This window comes from Oryzias latipes, chromosome 20, assembly GCF_053564925.1.
Source record: "Oryzias latipes strain Hd-rR chromosome 20, Olatipes_Hd-rR_3.1".
Taxonomy (NCBI): domain Eukaryota; kingdom Metazoa; phylum Chordata; class Actinopteri; order Beloniformes; family Adrianichthyidae; genus Oryzias; species Oryzias latipes.
Window position 1 is genome coordinate 18,373,666 of NC_136256.1, and position 20,874 is coordinate 18,394,539.

The following is a 20,874-nucleotide window of genomic DNA, read 5'->3' on the forward strand; positions in this document are numbered from 1 at the left end:
CCCGTGGAAAAAAAGGAAAAGTGCTTGTTGGAAGCTGAAGGGTGTTCGTGCGTGGGTTATTTCAGGGCCAAGGCGCGCACAGGTGCAGAAGAGGAGAATCTACTGCTCTGGAGGAAGAATGCACTGCAGGTAGGAGGAGGGACATTCTCCCACCAACTCCTGACTATGTATGTACAGCCAGTAGAGTAGAGAAACAATGTGAGAAATTTTAAGGAGATTAAACTACAAAGTGCCTCCAGGTTTGTTGGAGCTGTTTCTGCTTGTGCCAGAGTTCTCAGATGGTGGAAAGAAAAACATTTCTGCTTCTTTCAGGTTTGCTTAAATGTCCCTAAAGTCTGGCATTGCAAGATTTTCATCTAATAATGATCAATTAAATTGACTGTTGCTCAAACAGAAGTGAGCTGGACAACAAAACCTGAACAAAGAACGTCTTGGGATTGATTATTTGTGTGTGTTGGCTGTGCAGGAGTGCATGCTGCAACCACTGGTCATCTGAAGAGAGGCTTGATGGGAAAACAGTCATCATCACTGGAGCCAACACTGGCATAGGCAAGGAAACTGCCAGGGACTTGGCAAGGAGAGGTACAGTCCAGCTGCAATTTTGTGTTTACTTCAATTTAACGCCTTGACCCCTGAATTTATTTCCAGATATAAAAAAATAACTTTTTGCTTTCAAGTAAATGTTAATTAATGTGTATAGTTGCATCAATAAGCATTCAGAACATCTGTTTGTAGCTCTTTTGGTGACTTTAAAAGTATAAAAAGTCTTGAATTATTATCCCACTTTATGGTTTTTAAAGTTTTCAGATAAATGAAGGCGTCAAACATCAACAGTTTATGGCTTTTACCTAAATGTACCACCATGGAGATGTAAAATATGAGATGCTGTGTGGACAGAGGGGAGCATTGTAAGGAGGGGTGCTCCCCTCCTGAGATAGACATGCAAGAAAGCCATTTGGGAGGGGGAAGCCACACATGATCACACACACACACACACACACACACACACACACACACACACACACAGCAATATAGAAACTTGGCTCATTTACGTGATTCAGTTTGCCTATTCATCCATGGCGCAGCATGATGCATATAGCCCTCCAACTATATGAAAGCAGTTAATTTCTCTGTGATGTTGTTCAGTAAATTACTGTTTGTGTGCGTATGTGTGTGTGTAAAATCAAATAAAAGCAAAATGCATTGTGGGAGGTGAAAAAAAAAGGAAAAAAGGCAGTTGCACTTCTCTCTGGTGAACTCAAACAATAGTGTCATCTTTCAGTAAATGGGATTTCGTCCTGACACGATGACAGCGTGATCCGATTTGCACAGATTCATAACAGGCTGCATGTTACCCCCCCCCCCCCCCCCCAACAACACTGTCTAGTATCTCGAAAAAGTGACATCATACTACAACCTAAGTAGAAAGAATGATGACGCAATGATTGATTGCTTTCTTGCTGTTTGTACAATGCGACCTATACGGTTTATCTGCTATCTCACTGAAGAAAATGAACTTGAATACCCTGAAAATGTGTGTGTGTGGGGGGGTGGGGGGTGGCCATTAACGTCCTCTCTCATGAGTGAAGGAAGGAAGGCAGAAACAAAACATAGAAGCTGGGCTCCAACTAATTAATGGCCCTGCCTTAATTGCTAAGCAAAGCAGCGTATTTGGTGTGTGTTTGTGGTGCAGGAAGTGTTCTCTCTCTATATGTTGGGTTTTTTGTGCCTGTTTGTGAATGGCTCGGCGAGTGGGTGTGCGTGTGTCCTCAAAACCCCTTTCTGGGCTCATCAAGACAAATGCGTAGTAATTTGTGTGAGAGGCGATTGAAAATGACACAGTTGACAAGGTCTTGTGTTGGTAGCAGTGGAGTGGTGGGCTAAATGTGATTCTGAGTGGGAGCTTAGAAATCATTAAAGGGGTGATCAAAAGTACGCAGAGATTTAAGGACTTTTTTTTATACTAGAAGGTTTTCATGCCTTCATAGGAGGAAAACTTTGAAGGATTTGAACCTCTCTGGTGCCTCATTTGACCTTTTTGTTCTTTTATTGCATCGGTTTATGCGATCTGTGAAGTCTAAAAAGCCTGAATTCACACATTTACACAAACGAGCAGCTTTTTAAAGTACAATTTCTTGCTAAGCTGCTAAGCGTGTGGGTGGGAAACACAAACATTTTTCTTAGTTTGTTTTGCTTGTTTTCATAGGTGCTCGTATTATCATGGCGTGCAGAGACCTGGAAAGGGCAGAGGAGGCACGGACCGACATTTTTGAGGACACAGGAAATGAGAACATGGTCATCAGGAAGTTGGATCTGTCTGACACCAAGTCAATAAAGGCCTTTGCTGAACTCATCAACAAAGGTATAACCTTCAAAACACATAAGTTAAACCAGGGGGATCCAGACTTTCTTTAAAGAGGTGAAAATGGACGAAGGCCAAACAAATGGCCTGTTTTCTTTGAACCCTTAAGATATAACTAAATGCAAATGAATTATTTTTTTAATGGGATACTTTTCATTTCTTCATAGACCAGAAATGCATCTAAATACATGTTTACCAAATGACTGTAAAGTTGGTATTTGAAGACCTGAAATAAAATGAAGAAAATGTCAACGTTAAATCTGGCTTCACAATAAATGTAACGTATTATTCATTATTAAATGCTAACTTTAAACTTCTAAATCATGTAAAGGAGAAAATAACACAAATATTTATTTATTTAGGAGTATAAAACTCTGGATTTTATCAGACAAATACTAATTTTGTTTAGAAAGTGTCACAGAATGGTCCTGTGACTGTTTTGCCACAGAATTTAGCCAACCACAATCAAGAAATCCTCCACATAATTTTTTTAGAAAGTGTTGGGGGCTGCATTTTATTGATTTGAATGACAGAAACCTTTAGGCCAGGTAGAAATTTGAATGCAAGCTGCTTATAGCCCAGAACCGGGCAAGGGACATGCCTGAGATTAAAAATAGAGGTGATGAAATATATTTGGATTTTGAAAAATATATATATATATTATAGTATTATGACTGAGGAAGAAATTTCTGAGGTTGTAAGTAGCAAAGGAAAATTAAGAAGTATGAGTAATCAAAAAAAAAAGGGAACAATGTATTGAAGTAAGAAAATAAATGTTACCCAAAGGGCAAAGGGATGCTAGTCTGAATCTTACTGGGTCATTTTTTTAACTTTTTTTTTTTTATGTTGACTCTACATATTAATTCATTGCATCTCTGTTGAATGACTCAGTCCTTACAAGATCATTATTTTTCGCCCATCTTTTAACCGTCAGCCTTTTGTACATATTTTTGTGTTTGCAGAAGAGAAACAAGTGAATGTCCTAATAAACAATGCAGGCATCATGATGTGCCCCTACTCCAAGACAGCTGATGGATTTGAGATGCAGCTGGGCGTCAATCATTTGGGTAAGCTGCTCTGCACTATACAGTTTTCTCTATTTCTTGCTGTGGATCGGACAACACCTATGGTGATTATTTTTTGTAAAATCTGGTTAATTTTTTTTATTTTTTTTATTACTGCCCGAATAAACTGTTTAAAAATTGCATCAGCCAGAACACAAAGTGGAGTTGAAGCCTTTTCATTCTAACCTTTAGCACTTTCCCCTCTGCGTCAGACTGTGCCTCCTTACCAGGTGAAATTTTCAACCGAGTTATTTTTGTCAAAAAGCTGTCACTGTGAACAGTCTGTCCTAGAACACGGTCGCCCACATGCATATGGACTCCTGAACAGATACAGAGCACACAAACCTACTTGCATTTATAAAGGGCCTTTGTGCATTTGTTAAGAGTAAAGCAGCAACTGAAAATCATTTTTAAGTGCATTAAGAGAACTCAATCCTATTACATGGGATGCTCACATGAGAACAGCCTATTTGTGCTTTAAGCAGACATTCCATATCTCCGCTTTACTCCGTTGTTGGCTTTACTTTTAAAGTCCCACTTTGATCATCTTTCAATCTTTTGTAAAAGTGTTTTTCAATTATGATTAGGTCATTTTTAGCCAAAATAAAACAAAAAACTGTTGTTTTCTAAGACTTGGTTTTTGCAGAGTGGCAATAGCTTTTTAGGAATTGCCTCTAAATTTTGTGTGGGAATGTTGACGCAGAGCAACCCCCCCCCCACACAAACACTTTTCCCATTACCCTTAACTGAGCTATCTGTTTACACTCTTTCCCGCTAGCTTACAGCCACTTAGACCCCAACCTAACATTACCGGTGCAACAGAAAAAAAAAAAAAATGGCGAGCAATATTGGAGCCATGCAGACGTACAGACGTGCCCGCTCGGACGAGGAAAACAGAGACGTACATGGATCTATGTATGTAATGAACCGGAGCAGGGCGCCGCCGATTGTAGCTTCTACGTCACATCTACAAAATTTTTTTTACACATTTTTTTGTGTCCTCCTGATTCACAATAATCTGAAAAACGAAATAGTCAATTTTCCTGATATGTCCTCTGCAATTGTACAAAATTTTAGCCAAATGCCTCCAACTTTTGTCACGAGAAAAAGTGCTGCAAGAACATGTTCAAAACACTAAAAACATTTGTTCTCCATTTTCATGTGGGTTCTTAAAGTACTATATTTTGACTTGTGTATGGGTGATATTGTGTTTATTGCATCAACAGAAATACTTAAGCAGTTTTCAAGCTGAATAAGTGACTAACTAGGTTGTATCTGAGTGTCTTCAGATCACAAACTGTATGTGGGTGTGTGTATGTAATGTCAACTGGAGAAAATTATTTTTAGTTGTCACTGTAATGTGCAATCCCAGAGAATAAAAATAAAAATCCAGACCATGTTGTTTAGACATCAAAGCAGTAGCTACAACATTTTTGTATGATGACTTTTCTCAGGTCACTTCCTCCTGACCTATTTGCTGCTGGATCTCATGAAGCGCTCTGCTCCCGCTCGGATCGTCGTCGTGGCGTCGGTGGCCCACACCTGGACTGGACTTCGACTAGATGACATTAACAGTGCGAAGAGTTATGATACCATGAAGGCCTACGGACAGAGCAAACTAGCTAACGTGATGTTTGCACGCTCTCTCGCCAAGCGGTTAAAAGGTAAGCTTCTCAAGAAAGGACACAAAACATAAAGAAATATGAAACTTATTTTCCCCTAAGCATTTCCATTTTAATGAAGGATTTCGCCTTCAGAATTGAAGTTAAAAGAAGTTTGGATTGCGTCCTTTTATTTAAGTGAGTACCTGTGTTGCAGCAACAGGAGTAAGTGTGTTCTCTCTGCACCCGGGGGTGGTGCAGTCCGACCTGTGGCGGCACCAGCATCAGTGTATCCAGGTAGCTGTGAAGATCTTCAGGGTTTTTACCAAGACGCCAGTGGAAGGAGCTCAGACCACTATCTACTGTGCCGTGGAGCCAGGCCTGGAGATTCTTAGTGGAGAGTACTTCAGGTGATTTTAAGCCAATTAATATTTATTCTGCATAGTAAAGGTTCACCACTCATGGTTTCTATCTTCTAAAAATGAGTATGAAGCAAAGAAAAAAACACTGATAAAGCAACATGTAAATGACCCTCAATGTCTGTTTGTGTTCAGTGACTGCGCCCCTGCAAGGTGCTCAAGGGCGGCTGCTGATGACGCTCTGGCAGAGAGGCTATGGGAGATCAGCTGCGAGTTGCTTGGCATCGTTTGGCAGTGAGCGACTGGAAATCACCCGGGAAACAAAATCAATTATTTTCTGTACAAACAGGATCTTTGAAAAGCACTGTCAAGCACTTTCATAGACATTTCAAAAATACTTCAGTGACATTTCGGTATTGTATGACCTAATTTAATAGAATCTAAAAGTATTATGACCTTTAGTATATTGATTTATTTTTATTATTGCAACACCAATCAAGGGTTTAAGACAAATATTAGCCATACCTGTATGAAGTTCATTCTTGCATTAAAATGTTTTTTTTTTTTTTTTTTTTGCTTTTAGTAACAAAATCTAAATTTGTCACAAAGGTTTAACAGCATTAAAGCATTACATTTTTTTTAATTCATACACTTTGATTTTCATCCTTTCTTTGTGTGTTGACATGACCATAGTCATAGTTTGAAATGAAATTCTACCTTTAGGTTATTGTGATCTATATCATAATGAATGATGTTCTAACTTGTTACATTTTAGCCTTTTTTAAATGAAGAAAGGTTTTTAATATAAAACTTGTTTTTTTGTTATTTTAAATTAGATGTAAAGTGATCCCCCCCCTTATCATTCCGGTAGTGTTTCCCTGGGTTTTAATCTATTTTTAAAGTTTAGAAAAGCCCTTTAGAAACCAATTCTGGCTTGGTGTGTTTATAAGGAGTGTTGCAGGACTATTGTATTTGCCCTGAATGTGTTATTGATTACATTTCTACAGTTTCTGTAGTGTTTTGAATATTAGCTCAACGTTTAGGAGATTGAAGCCTTAAAGATAATATTTCTTTGTGTACATGAGAAAAGAGGTCAAAACTCTCTCTCCTGTGTTTTATTTTTAAATCCATTTGTGTAAATAAATACATTTAATTGGTTTTATTGAGTTTGGTTGGGTTATATGTTCTGCTGTGTGCTATGTTCAGATGCCTTTCCTCTTTACCTGGGAAAAAATAGCAACACTTAATGTGATGTTATAAGGTCACAAATTACAAAAAGTGATTAGATTTTGTTTATTGCATCTTTGGAAATGTGTTCTTTAACAGACTAATATCACAATTCTGCTTGTTTGAAACCTTACTGTGGCTATTTAAGGCATTCTCTATGTTTTCCTTCATGCAGTCTGCCTCGTGTGAAAGAACGTTCTGCTGCTTGGTCAGGTTAGACACCATTAAGTCTGTCTGGAATCAGAATAATGGATGAATAGGATGTATTAAAGTATTAGCCAATGCCACCCAAAGAGATGACTGAATTTTATGAATTAAATTTTAGTGACAAGCGTGAAATCTTGCTATCAAATCCTTTTGCTGGCTAACTTATCAGTGGGCAAATCAATTCAATGCCAAAGAAAGAAATGCCATAAGAAACAATCTTCATCACATGTTAATCTTCATCACATGGAAAGCATTTACCACCTAAAGAATGTGCTTTGACCAAATAAGGTCTAAAGAGGTGCAATATGTCAAACTTCATCTCATTTGCAATATTATTGTAATTTATTGCAACACAAAAAAATACATTTGTTTAACACAGGTTTCACACTTTTGGAAAACTTCATAGATGGATCAATGTTAATTTGCAGCATTGGTTTATTACCCTTTTGGGAAAACAAATTCTCCCAAACTCTTAATATAATAATGAATATTTTTACCTCAAGACTTAGTGTTCATCATGTATTTTTAATAGAATTTCAGTATTGCTAGACATGGTAAATATGTTACCTTGTAGTGAATACTGAACACATTACTTTCAAGACTAAAAGGATTCTACTCAACTTTTGTACTAAAATGTTAGCACATTTGTTATAATCCCTATTAGATTGTGAAAGGAGATTATATATGTAAAAATAAACTCAGATATACCAGTGAAAGAAAATACTGTGAAAATCCATCAATCTAATCCCACTTTTAATCTTATAATAAAACGCTGTTCAACCTCCGAACCTGACGGTGGCGCTGCAGACAATGCAAGCCATAATAGGAATAGGAAACAACACTTGACGCATGCGCCCTTTAAATCTACGTCAGCTCTGGGTTTTCTTCTCCGCAGCGTAAAGGCGACGTGTCCTCTTTTCTTCTGACTTCTCGTCGACTCCCCGTCGAAAAAAAGGTACAAATGAAATGATTTCGTTTTGTATTTATATGTTTTGGACTTTAAAAAGTAAGCTTTTGTCGAATAGTACTAAAGTATTTCAGATTTAATTTTTACTTGTTTGTTGAACAGAGCTACGTACGTCGGCAGTACATTTTGCTCTAAGATTATAGCATTGGCTAGATTTTATGAAAATAAAAACACGATAAATATATCTATTTATGTTTTAGATGAAATATTTCTACTGTATATTATCATCAACTCGCCAGTTTATTATGAATGAGTGTTTTGGAGTTGCTGTCAACACCAGAAGAGAAGTTTAAAGAAAACTTTCATCATCATCAAGATTATGTTCGTTGTTTTTATTGTCCGCAGATTGAACATCATGGATCAGGTTATGCAGTTTGTTGAACCCAGCCGGCAATTCGTCAAAGACTCTATAAGGCTGGTGAAAAGGTGCACAAAACCCGACCGAAAAGGTAGTTTTACCTCCCTATCTCCTTCGTCTCCCTCGTTTTTTTTAAATATTTTATTTCATTAATTTTTTTTTAGAATTGTTATATTGAAGTTTGACATGGATTATTTTTTTCCTAGAATTCCAGAAGATTGCAATGGCCACGGCGATCGGGTTTGCCATCATGGGCTTCATTGGTTTCTTTGTCAAGCTCATCCACATCCCCATCAACAACATCATTGTGTAAGTGAGCTTTACCTAGAACGACTTCTGAGCTGTTCGGAGTTCAGTTTAGTGTCATTGTTAAAACAATCTCATTAGATCTGATATCGGTGCTAAGAAAATAAAGCAAAAACAAGCCATTTTTGCCTTTTTTACCTCACTACTTGTAGCACACATTGGCAATTTGAAATTTAAGATTAACCCTTGTGCTATCTTAGATGACCCCACCCTAACATTGACGTGTTCTCCCTACCCTGACAAAGGTGGAAAGATTTCATGTAATCCATGGACACCAGTGAAGATCACAAATCATTGAAGAAAAAAGGTTCAGAGCACTGTCTAGTGGGTCTAGATGACCCAACTCCCAATGTTAAAGTGCCTAGGATAGCACAAGGGTTACAGTCTAAAATATTTAACTAATTTTTGGTTTGTATTATTTACATTTACCAAACATTCATTAACTTTTAGAAATGATCGTGTGCCATAGATCTTTATTGCAACTCCTGTACAGTATTCAAGTGTTGCTCATTTCCCTTTCAGATATCTTTTTTTACTTCAAACTGTCAGATTTTTATAGCAAATTCAATGAATTTGTCATCCTACTCCCAAAGGGATATTATTATAACTTTTGTTGTCTTGTTGTTTTCATGCTTTTTTTTGTGGGAGATGACAAAGAAAAGAAAATATCACCAAAAAAGAGGCAAAGTGTTTTTTATAATGGCGAGGAAGATCAGGCAGCTGTGATGACAATATAGAAGATGTTTACTTTGATTTATTATATTTCTTTACTATGCTCGTCTTTCTTTTGCTCATATTGTGACATGTTGTTGTGCTTGTCTTTCTTCTAGTGGTGGTTAAATCCTGGACAAGTAAAGACGTGATTCGGTTTCTATGGCAAAAGGACAAGTGTGACGGCATTTTTACATTCTGAGCTCAACATTTCTATTTTGATGTGTAAATAAATCAGTTGAAGCCAAACATCTGGGTTTTTTTTATTAAATTTTATTAGTAAAACATTCATTTCAAACCATAAAAGTGTAACTTTAAACTCTTTAAAGGATGTGGGTTGTTAGTTTTATTGGCATGCTTTTTTTATTCCTAAAATCAAGTTTATACTATTTCTTTTAAAAAAAAGTGGATGTCTAAGGCACACAGGAGGCTGGAAGGTAAAGCATAATTACATTCAAGTAATGTTTCAATTCTGATTCTATTTCATCAATTTAATTGTGACAAAGTACAAATTTTGGCCCAGCATATCCACACCAGTCCTCTCGTACCCCATAATGATCTAGTTAATATTGACCAGGGCGTGTTCAAAATCATTCTCCCTTTTTCTGGATGGCCATGGTCCAGAGCAAAGGCTGGTCTGTGGTCACAGTAACCAGATTCCTGCGCTTTCCGGGGGCAGTCGGCTCAAAGGAGTTGGAGGTGCTGACCAGGGTCCCAAATTTCAGGATCTGGTTATCTGGAGAGATGAAAAACCAGTTCAACACAACAATGCAATTCTATGCAAAACAATGAACGACTTTTTGGAAGCTTTATGTGGCTTGGTAACTTTTTAAGTCAAACTCCAGATTAAATGTTTGACATTTTGTGCCTTTTCCATTGCTGCAATGAGCTAAAGGGTGACACCATGTGGAGAAAATCCAAGACCACAAGACAAATTCTGCCATCTGCCGTTCTCCTGTGGGAGACGAGCCGGTTGTAAGGGATCCTGGCTTTATGCAACAGCGGGTTGAAAAGCAGCATTCAGAGCTCATACAGGATGCTTATTCAGTTGTTTTGTTTTTCTTAACCCAACTGTGCTTTCTAACAGAACATTGTTTTTCCTGTTGTACTGATTAAAACAGAAGAAATCATTTTTCTTACAAAATCCTGGGGAAACGGCACTATCAATTTCCTTTTCCGTGACTTCAAATTGCAGCTGAACCTTCCTTTGAACTCTAAAACTCCAAATGTACCAAAAAGGTCAGTTTTAGCTGCTTCGTAAATGTGTCGCTTCATGTTTTTTGCAGCAGTTCTTTGTACAGTTTGAGCTCACAAGATGACTTCACTATCACCAAAGCTCATGTAGGACACGCGAACATTTGCCCCCCCTTTTCTAAGTTAATTTTTTGTTTTCCAAATCACCATTTAAATGTCTTGGATTTTATTGGAAGTTCTATTTTCTTTCACTTTTCTCTATGGTGTCTCACAGGTGTCTTTCTTGTGTTTCATGATTAAAGAAAAGAGTATTGCTTAAATATTATGTTAAATGATTGCAGTATGCAGTGAAGAAATGCTTACCCCATTACAAAAGTATTGAGTAGAATTTGTCCTGTAAAGTGGCAAAAGAGTCACTGTGAGCTAAACTGTTGAAACAGAAATGAGTTGTGTTGGGTTAGCAATAATCCATATCCATGACTATATTGTTTAGAAGACTGTAAAGCTTTTGTACACACTAACTGATCTCCATACAGACCAGAATGATTCAAATGATTCAAGGATTCAAACGTGCAACTCAAATGGTCTTGTTGGACAATAATAAATTAAAAAATCATGTTTGAACGGCCGCAAATAACACAAGACTATACATGTCACCTTTTTCAGTTACTGTTTCCATTTCTTCATGTATCATTAGCTCTGGATAAACCTCCAGATGATGGGTCTGTACATTTGTGACTCATAAGAAAAGATCAAATTCAACAAGAATATTTTTTCTGGGCTTCTTTTTCATCTTCATGGTTTAACCCTTGTGCTATCTTAGATGACCCCACTCTTAAATTCACGTGTTCTATCTACCATGACAAAGGTGGATAGATTTCATGTAATCCATGGACACCAGTGAAGATCACAAATCATTGAAGAAAAAAGGTCCAGTGCACTGTCCAGTGGGTCTAGATGACCCAACTCCCAACCTTAAAGTGCCTAGGATAGCACAAGGGTTATTATCAGCACCAGTTGCAAACCAAACACTCGATCTGTGATTGAACATGTAAGCAAATCTGTAAAAGTCTGCTTCAATAGACTCACATCCCATCAGCTTTGCTTTATTGAATTCAAGTTTTCTGGAAGCCACTCTGTTTATGCTGAATTATTTCAACAAACTAAGAAGCTTCTTTTTTTTCCCGTCATATCTTTGAACTCTAATGATCTATTCTGGTTGTTTAGTGTCAGTGGGCCAGGTCAGGTTTAAACCCGTGTTAGAGACTATTTGTGTTCAGAACATCACCTTCTCAACCTCCACCCAAAAACCACAGGGAGCCTGTCGTGCAATCTGTTAATCACTTTATCATTAAAAAACTCTCCTTTTTGGTTTGAAATATTTAACAGACTGCAGTAACCAGGTGAATGTAAGGACAGTGAAAATAAGCCATCCCCTTGTTAATTAGTTTATAATTGTTTAATTTTAAAACTCTTTCAAGTGGTTGAGGGTTCATTACAAATCGTGTAGTACTGTAGATGGCCAGCAAGTGGAACGAGCGCTGTCGAGCTAGAATGACGTCATGCTAGAGCGCGCAGAGCAGCATGAATGAGAGGGAAGAGGTTGTTGCAATTGTTCAATAAAAAAAAAAAAAAATAGAATGAGAGGGAAGAGAAAAGAGATCTGAGGAGTGCTGAGAGTTCGTTTTCTAAAAAAAAAAAAAAAAACACATGTATGAGCTTGCATACGCTGCTGTACTTGGAAGAACCCGTGAATAAAACTCACAAAATGTTCAGTGGTCGGCTGTTCATTTAAAGTGTGCAACATGAACTTAGGTAACATGTCACTAGAGTATGTCACACAAACATTAACATCCACGAAGTCCAAAAATAAAGATCTAAATTATTAGGAAGATAAATTGCCTTAAATCAGACTGCCGTCTTCAACCAACATTGTAGAAAAATGCCCTAAAAACAAGAGAGAGAAATCCTTTTTTACTTTAACATCAAATGAGAAGAATACCAAAACAGATGCAAATAGATAAGAAAATGACAAAAAAAAGTCACCCCTAGACGAAGCCACTGTAGCTTTGCATAGGCAAAACAGTAGGGCCGGGTTTCTAAAAAAGAAAGAGCAGGACGCCGGCCTTTGAGGCCTGGAGCCCGACACCCCTGATCTAGATGGTCTCTGTAAAACTCTAGAGTGGCCTGGACATACGCTAGCTTTAGCAGGTGGACCTTTGGAGCTCTGCAGGATTTGAATTCATAAAGATGCGGTTTGGCCCCTACTCTCTTCAGGTCATTGACCACTTCCTCTGTTCTTACCATTCTCAAAATCATTTGTGCATCACAAGGTGAGATTTTACATAGAGCCCAATAGAAAACACATTTTCTTTGTGAACTCTCTCATTAAAATGCAAATAAAGTAGGCAAAAAAAAAGAAAAATCACAAAGGCAAAAATGAGCACAGAACAACAAAGATGGTAGGGAATGAAGTGAATCATTTGTCTACAGGCGCCTGCGTTCACATCAAACAAGGACAAAGAAAAAATCCTATTTTGCTTCAAAGACTCTCAAACAAGCAAGGTATTAGAGCAGTTTGACTCATAATGGGGAGGAAAAGAATTCTTCTGTGAAGTTTGGTTACTTAATCCTGGAGCACAGAGCTGCAATCGCTGTGACACAGGCGCCTGAGAATGAAGTGGGGCAGTACACAGTATGTTTTCACCGTGTTTTAGCTGTGTTTTTACCAGTGTGACACTATTAGCTATAGGTAGTACTGCATGTGTGAGAAAGCTTGAGCACTCTATGGCACTATTCCAGTGGGTCAAAAGTCTTTGACAAGGGTATAACAAAACAAGAGGGACATAAAAATGGGAAATTCAAAGTCATCTTAAATATATCATACTGATACTGAGAACATCAGGGTCCAAAGACAGCATATGATTTTCTGTTGAGATACGTCTCCACGTGTTCTCTGTACTGTTCCTAGTGCCAGGGGAACTGAAAAGCTCCACAGATGTGAAATTATCCAGAGATTGCTTCCTGTGAACACAGCAGTTATGATAATCAGAAGAGAGTCTACATGTCAAACTGAAGAAATCATACAAGGACTGAGCCAGGTTGGAACAATTCCCAGAACTACCACTAGAGGCACCCCAGCACAGCAAGAAGAGGAGCCGGTCTTTGCAGGATAGGAGAGTGTTATTTAGGTTCACACACATGCATACAAAATCTGTTTCCACATCCGTTTACAAACCTACACACACTCACCCACAAACGCCTGCTAACTTACCTCATCACAAAAGGCTTTCAGATAGCTTCATTAGTAATCCCCTCCTAAAAGCTGATAGTGATCAATAATGGCCCCCCGTAGCAGAGGGGACCGCGATGTGCGTCGCACCCTCCAGTGATAACAATGGAGATGTTTGCTGCCTGTAATTGCATTTCCAGCTCCACGGCTGAAAGAGCCCGTCAGCTGTAAGTAGGACCATATTTACACAGCAAATTACCCAGGAGAGAGGCAGGGCGAGCAGAAGAGAGACTTGCACACTCTCATGTTTCTGCGGACAGGTAGAGAGGGGAATTATGGGTGTTTGGGGCATTTTTGAGAGATGGAGAAGACTGTTGCAGCTCTATTTTTGCCTACTCTCAGTGTTGTGTTAAGAGGCTTTCAGAGAATGTGTTAAAGGTGCTGGCTGAAGCATTTCGAGGCACTGAAATATCAAGAACAAACAGGGCAATAGTTGAGACAGCTGCTGCCTATCTAAACCTTTTGCATTACACACAAAATAAAATGCAGACACTTTTGTGAATCTGTCTAACAGCATGCGCAAGAATGGTTCACATACTTTTAAAGATGGAATTAAAGTACTGTATTGTGAATATTTCGATGAGTAAAAAAAGAAATGCGTTTCTCCATCCGAACATTCAAGTAATTTACACTAATTGCCAATAATAGAGAACTAATAGTAAAGAAAATGTTCCGAATTATGTATTACTTTTTGATCTTCATAACCACAGCCTAATATTACCAATGCAAGAAAAATGACAAGCAATATTGGAGCTATCCACCCGTACAGTTTAGAGCCAGATGCCAGCTCAGGCGAGGAAAACAAAGACGTTCATGGATCTAGTCATCTAGAAGTTGATGCAAGGGACCGGAATGGAGCAGGGAGCTTGTGGTCTGCCCATTTTATGCCACAGAAACACTCTTTTCCAAACTGCATTTTTTTGTCTGCTCCTGATTCACAACAATTTGAATAAATGAAATACTCAGACAAACGATTTTATGTCCTGCATCATGAGAAAAAGGCTACCAGAACATTTTCAAAACACCATTTTCATTGCAGTGGGTCTTTATTAACACTAATCACTAAACATTTTCACATGAGTAAAACTAAAAAAGATTTATAATAAACTTAGGGATGGATTCTTGCATCCTGACTCTTCCCTATGATCAACAGTCACTACCAAACCCCCAATGTAAGTTGTATTTTTGGGCCTAAATGAATGAAAGTTGTCTTACAGCTCCCTGCCTAGAACATGTCAGATTTGATGGGTAGATAGTTCTGACCTGAATAACTTCTAACATGTTTCTTATTTGTTAAAGAAGCAGCTCAGCTGCAGGAAATTTAATAGACATTTAAGATTATATTGAGGCTGTTGAACTATTGAATGGGATCAGATCCCTCCTTAGTACTAAAAAACAGGAAACCTCTGTGAAATTGAACTCTAAAAAATGTGTCTAATTAAATTGGATAAACTCAGCCACCAAGTCTGCAGTAAAAATAATAAAATTCAAATAATATTTGTGTCCTTTGATGCAGAAGGATCATGTTCTACTTTCTGAATTTAATAAGCATCACAACCTCCAAGATATGTTACCGGGGTTCTATGACTCTGGAGTCAGCCTAGTGCTACCTCAAAAACATTTTTGTTGTTCTCTATTTTGAAAAAATTTTATTTATAGCTCTAAAAATATACATATTTAAACAAGTTATATATATTTTTAAAAGTCATGACCCAACCGAAAAGGATCTCTTTTTATTTTTATATAAGTGAACATGCTTATTCACACACGTCTAATCAATATAGCTAGTCACAAAAAGACAATTTATACTTCTATCAATTAAGTGGAAGTCCTTCCTTTTTGTCAGATGATGTTACTGACAATATTGATGGTACTGTCAAAATGCATAACAATTTCTGCTTTGTCTTTTAGCTGTTCCCTTTTTGGGGGTCACCGTACGCCACTACCCTCTGCATTCGACTCGCTCACACCAACCACCCTCATGTCCTCCTTGACCACATCCATGAACCTCCTCTTTGGTCTTCTTCTAGGCGTCTTTCCTGTTTTGTCCAACCTCTGCATCTTTTTGTTATGCTATGTCCACACTATGCTATGTTGGACTGTCGCTTCCTGATACTAACGCCTGCAGCTACTGTTGGAAGGGGCTTGGTGTAAACTCTCAATGGAGTGGAAATTTCGCCAATCCCTTTCATGATCATTTTTCAAATGGTTCTTAGAATTAAAGATGACACTATCCATATCTATTAACCAAACCTGAGTCCCTGATTGGTCAAAGTTCAACCCCTTCAATGCGCGTTAAATGGCTGTGTATTTTGTACGTGGAATCCGAAAACGGATTTGAACACTTGTGGGGCTATGCGTGAATGTAAGAGTTTTGAATGAGGAAGCCCGAACTACGTATTTACGCCTGTTTACATGGACTTTTTATAGGAAATGGTCGCTTGTACGCGTGTTGCCTAGGCCGGTGTGAATGTCACATTGGTTATCCTACACACCACTATTCTATGCTGTCTAGCTATGCTCTTCCCAGCCATGACTTTGCAGTCACTAATCTTTTTCATATTAAATCTGCACAAGATATAATAAACTTGTATGTTCCTCCCTCCCCTGTATGCCTCTCTGGTCCTCCCTTGTAGAAAAATGTGTTTGTCACAGTCATTCCTTTAGCAAATCACTGTTTGTCCTTATGCATTCCTGTCTTGAACACCAGACTTACAAATCGAGTCCTTGTTTCCTCTTTTCCTTCAACCACATGCCTGTTAATGTCTGCCCCGATCCCCATTCTCTCCCCTCTAGGGTTACCCTAACTCCCCTCATCCATCTCCCTTTAGAATTTCTCCCTCACCTCTAGCATTCTAACTGTGGGGCACAACCACTGATAACACTCAACATCACACCTTCAACTTCCTGCATCAGATTCATCACCCTATTTAAAACACTCTTCACCTTCCGAAAATTCCTGCTTTTGGTTTTCCATCCATGCCATAAGAAAACAGCTTGAATCTGCTCCTAATCGATAAGCCTTTCTTTCTATATTTGTCTCTTGAACACACAGGACAACCTCCTTACTTCAATTCATCAACTCTAGTTTAACCTCTCAAAGCCCCTACTTTTAAAAATTTCAACTGTTAATTCTACACTCCTGCCTTTCCTCTTCCCTCTCTGCGTATCAACACACTTTCTCCTCTCCTTCTTTAATCAACAGTGGTTGATTAAAGAAGGGGTTGTGTCCTTGATTTCAGTTGTAAGTTTTTATTTCTGAGGACATTATAAACTAAAACATTAACAGAATAAAAGTTAAGACAAAAAGCAGGCAGTGATTTTTTTAAAGCACGTGTGTTACAATAAACCGACCTGTGATTTTAACCTGTAGAGTCTGACTCATTTTATCCTCCTGACATTCCCTTTATATTCAAGGCTCTTTATTGGCCCTGACACGAGTTGTAATGAACTGAAGCCGTGTTGGCACCATCTGCTGTGGAATGATAGCTGCTTCCATTAAATTCTGTGGGGTTTTTTATAGTGTGAGTTGGCAAACCTTGTTCTGGCTGAAGACAACCTTCAGATAAGAAAAGTTCTGACTGCAGAGACACGGTGACAATCAGCTGGGAGACGAGCATAGAGACAGACTGCATTGCCTTTTAATGTTAGGGAGTGATTGCTGGAGACAAGTCATTGTTCTTGTGTTTTGCTCAGGAAGGATAAACAGACAGCAAATATGCTGGTATGGGGTGTCTTTAGTCTACTAAAATGACGAGCTTCAAATCTCTGGGGTTGTGTCCTTGGGCAAGAGACTTAATGCCCCATCACTATTTTTAATAAACTTTTAGGTCATTTTGCATAGAAAAATTAAGGCTGCAAACTCACATTTTGTTGGTTTTTCTGCCACATGGACAGTATTTTTAGTTTTAGTTAATCAGGGTATTTCTTTTGAGTAAAAATCACATGTTTGAATGCAATTATTAATTGTATATTGGGAAGTTAGATCCTTGTGCCGATGGTCTGATCAGTCAGTTGAAATCCTATTGATATGTTTATTTCTTGTTGGGTTATGATCATCATTAAGTAGCCTTGGGTGAGTTATGCTTTGTCGAACCCCTTTATGAGCTCAATACACTGTCATTTTGAAAGAATGTTTCAATTTAGATGAGATATGAAACACTCTATGCTTCATCTTAGTGCCTAACAAAATTTTTTTTTTCTCCTTTTTTTTTGAAACTCACTCCAATTTTTTTTCAGGATTCAAATGTTTGGATAAATTACATGCTGGTTAAGCATTGTTGACTTCTTTTAGGTAAATGATTATTTACCCAATATTTTATGTTTAAAACAGTTTTTTAAACTGTGGTGCATTCATAAACACACAATCCATCATATATCTACTTTAATTTCTATTCATGGCAATTATTACACAGATCATCATTCTGTTGTCTTTGCAATGTGGGTTTAGTTTCTATTAGTCTAACAGCACACTCTGCCTCCTTGCTACTGTATTTTGTTACTCCACTGGGAGTACTAGCACTAGTTAATATTATCCTCTTCATTTCCTATCACGCCTCCTGTTTGTGATGAGCACAGAGGCAGAAATCCTGTCCAAAAAAAACTGAAAAAAATTCAAAGTGAAGTATTTTTTCCCTCCAGCTGCTACACTATGCAACAGAAAACATACACATTTCATTTCCCCTGTCTAGAAACTTGCTGAGCTGGGGTGAAGGTGAAAGAGGAAATGAAAGACACAACATAATGTAAAAGGTGGCAACACTATGGAGAAAGGTACAGGAGAGGACGGCAAAGACATGGGTGGAATATGTTAAAGAAAGCAAGGCAGCTAAAGGATACAAAAAAAAAAATCTCGAGACTGAATCCTTTACAGAAAAAAACAATTAAAAAGAGTACATGCATAAAAACCCTGGGGAAATAGAAATAAAAGGATAACAAGAGAAGGTCAGAGTACATAACTCCATTATAGGAACCTGCAGGTTCCTATAACATCTGGCAGGAACACTGGATTAGACTTCATTGGCTAAACTCCATTTGTCACAAACTGGTGCAATATAAATTGCCCTTCTTTAAAACCAGTCTGTTAAAGTATTTAGAATGTTTCCAGGCTGCTTAAATATACAGATGCACAAAATATGTCATGCTTCATCAAATAAACCAAAGACTGTTCAGAAAAACAGTCTCAGATTTCTTTCTTTTAAACTCATCATCTGCTTTCTTAAATATTCTTTTTAGGATTCAAGTGTCTGGTAGTTCTTCTTGATAAAGACTTGACTTAACTTTTTTCAGAGCTGGGTCAAATGTCTGCATTAGATGAAGATAATTATCCATGAAGGCATCAGGGAATCCATTAGGAAATACCATCAATGCTCATCACAATATATGTGACAACAACAATTACACTAATTGGGCACATATCAACTTTTGCTGCTTGCGGAAATTGTCCAAAGTTTGCATCTCTATGTCATGTTTTTAGTGCAACAAAAAAATATGGAATGTGTAATGAAGCTCCTATTAAAACACTGTCTCATTTACATTCTGATGTGTTTTGAAAGTTTCCATTTCATAAACACCGTGAACTCATTAACAGTAGGGCCTGGCTTTCTAATCTAGCCCAAAGTTTACTTTTAATTAAGATTTTTCAATTGCTTTGGCTCTCTGAGAGACTTTGCTGCAGAAATCCATCTGTGTTTATGAATTGATTTGATCAAAAGCAGCACCTGTGGACACCGGATTGGTGTTCCATGATCTGTATCTGTGTGTGCTTTTAGTTGTGGGTCTCCTCATTTTTTTTTTCCAGAAGTCACCTTAACTATGTTGTGACTTGAGAAAGAAACGAGTACAGATAGAATATTGTAAATTACGGATGGGCGGTATCAGTGCCAGTATCGGTATCAGCCGATATTTGCATAATTTGAATTTATCTGTATCGGCCCGATATTAAAAAAAATCGACAGATATTGTTCTGACTGTTTTTAAATACACTTGTTTTTTAAATGTGTACTGCTTTCTAATAGATCCATGGCAATTGGAAGTGTATGGTTTACAGTTATGTCCGATAGTTAATAAATGGTCTGACTGTTTTGAGATCTATTTTCAAAGTTTTAAGACATACTTGTTCCTATGAGATCCCTTACTGTATATTTAAAACATGTGATTGTAAAGAAAATTGCATTTCTAATAAAGTAACAAAGGAAATATAAACTTTGGGTTATTCTAGATACTTAAATATTGGTATCGGCAAATATTGGAGTTATGGTATCGGCCTGAACAAAATGATATGGGCACATCCCTATTTCAAACGGTGAGTTTGAAGAGTTCAGTATTCTTAAAAGTAACAACATTATGACACATTTTTGCAAGTACAGAGTTTTGTTGCTATTTCTTGGTTCACCTTGTATGACATCTGTCCTTTTTTAACAGTGCAATTTTGCATGCTTTTTTTTTTAACAGCACATCATTCTGCGTCATGATTGGCTGTTGACCTTGTCAATCATTCTCCTCTGTGTCATTTCTCCTGTACAGAATGCGTGCAGCTAGCCAGAGTTACATGAATCTTTGATCGAGAGCACATCCTCGTTTTCATTCTATAATATTGGATTTATTTTTCTATGACGCTTTGAAATCCAACTTAGTGGATTTTAACTATGGCGTATTATTTAATGTAACCCCTGTGATGAAATAGTGAACACTTTATACAGCTTTGTCTTTTTTTGTCATTTAAAACGGAAAAAAAAAAGTTTTTCATGTTTTTCCCCTCAGCCACTGACATTTGCAACATCTATTTTAGTGTGCAAATTAGTCAAGGTAAATTATACAATAACTACATGATTTAAAAGGATGCTGTCTGTGTCCAATTAGATTAATTATCAGCCTCTTAAGACTGCCATCCAAATGATTGCCTTCTTTGCTATAACTTTGACTTTTTTCATTTTGAACCTTGACCAAGCTGACACTTGAACTGCAAACTGCTAACAAGCTGAACAGAAAAAAACAAAAAACAAAAAAATATTATTTTTTTTCATTTTGCTACCTCAACTCGGTAGTTTCTACAACTTAAAATGCATGTTTGTCATATCGGAATTTCTCTGCTGTTCCCACCTTCTACTAATGTGCAATGGGGAGAATGGAATAGTTCCAGTTCTTAAAAACAGTTTGGATGCTACTGAGCCATTACAGGACTACATTACTCAAATATGTTAAATGCTCATGTCAAAGTCTTGCTA

The 20,874-nt window shown here is 37.6% G+C and overlaps 3 protein-coding genes across 9 annotated transcripts in view; 2 read left to right on the plus strand and 1 right to left on the minus strand.

The window, feature by feature from the left end:
• Nucleotides 1-6,906, plus strand: zgc:112332 (retinol dehydrogenase 12). 2 transcript variants are annotated; one of them, XM_023950064.2, is made up of 7 exons: nucleotides 1-129; nucleotides 467-582; nucleotides 2,207-2,362; nucleotides 3,325-3,429; nucleotides 4,881-5,090; nucleotides 5,245-5,437; nucleotides 5,582-6,906. In XM_023950064.2, exons 1-7 carry the CDS (start codon nucleotides 119-121, stop codon nucleotides 5,682-5,684), a joined length of 894 nt encoding a protein of 297 aa, XP_023805832.1. In that variant the 5' UTR covers nucleotides 1-118; the 3' UTR covers nucleotides 5,685-6,906. The 2 variants fall into 2 exon arrangements, with proteins under 2 accessions (XP_023805832.1, XP_078795097.1); XM_078938971.1 differs by having other exon boundaries at nucleotides 11-129; nucleotides 452-582.
• Nucleotides 6,907-7,620: 714 nt separating this feature from the next.
• On the plus strand, nucleotides 7,621-9,411 carry sec61g (SEC61 translocon subunit gamma). Its single transcript, XM_020712749.2, has 4 exons — nucleotides 7,621-7,775; nucleotides 8,133-8,236; nucleotides 8,352-8,454; nucleotides 9,282-9,411. The coding sequence occupies exons 2-4, from the start codon at nucleotides 8,143-8,145 to the stop codon at nucleotides 9,289-9,291; spliced, it is 207 nt and encodes a 68-aa protein (XP_020568408.1). The 5' UTR covers nucleotides 7,621-7,775; nucleotides 8,133-8,142; the 3' UTR covers nucleotides 9,292-9,411.
• Nucleotides 9,412-9,499: 88 nt separating this feature from the next.
• The window catches only part of tpk1 (thiamin pyrophosphokinase 1), a 70,612-nt gene continuing 59,237 nt past the window's right edge, over nucleotides 9,500-20,874 (minus strand). For all 6 annotated transcript variants that reach the window (XM_078938974.1, XM_004080990.5, XM_011488835.4 and 3 more), the window contains one exon: nucleotides 9,500-9,898. In XM_078938974.1, the coding sequence (XP_078795100.1) occupies nucleotides 9,753-9,898 (146 nt within the window). In that variant the 3' untranslated portion in view covers nucleotides 9,500-9,752. The remainder of the gene's footprint in view (nucleotides 9,899-20,874) is intronic.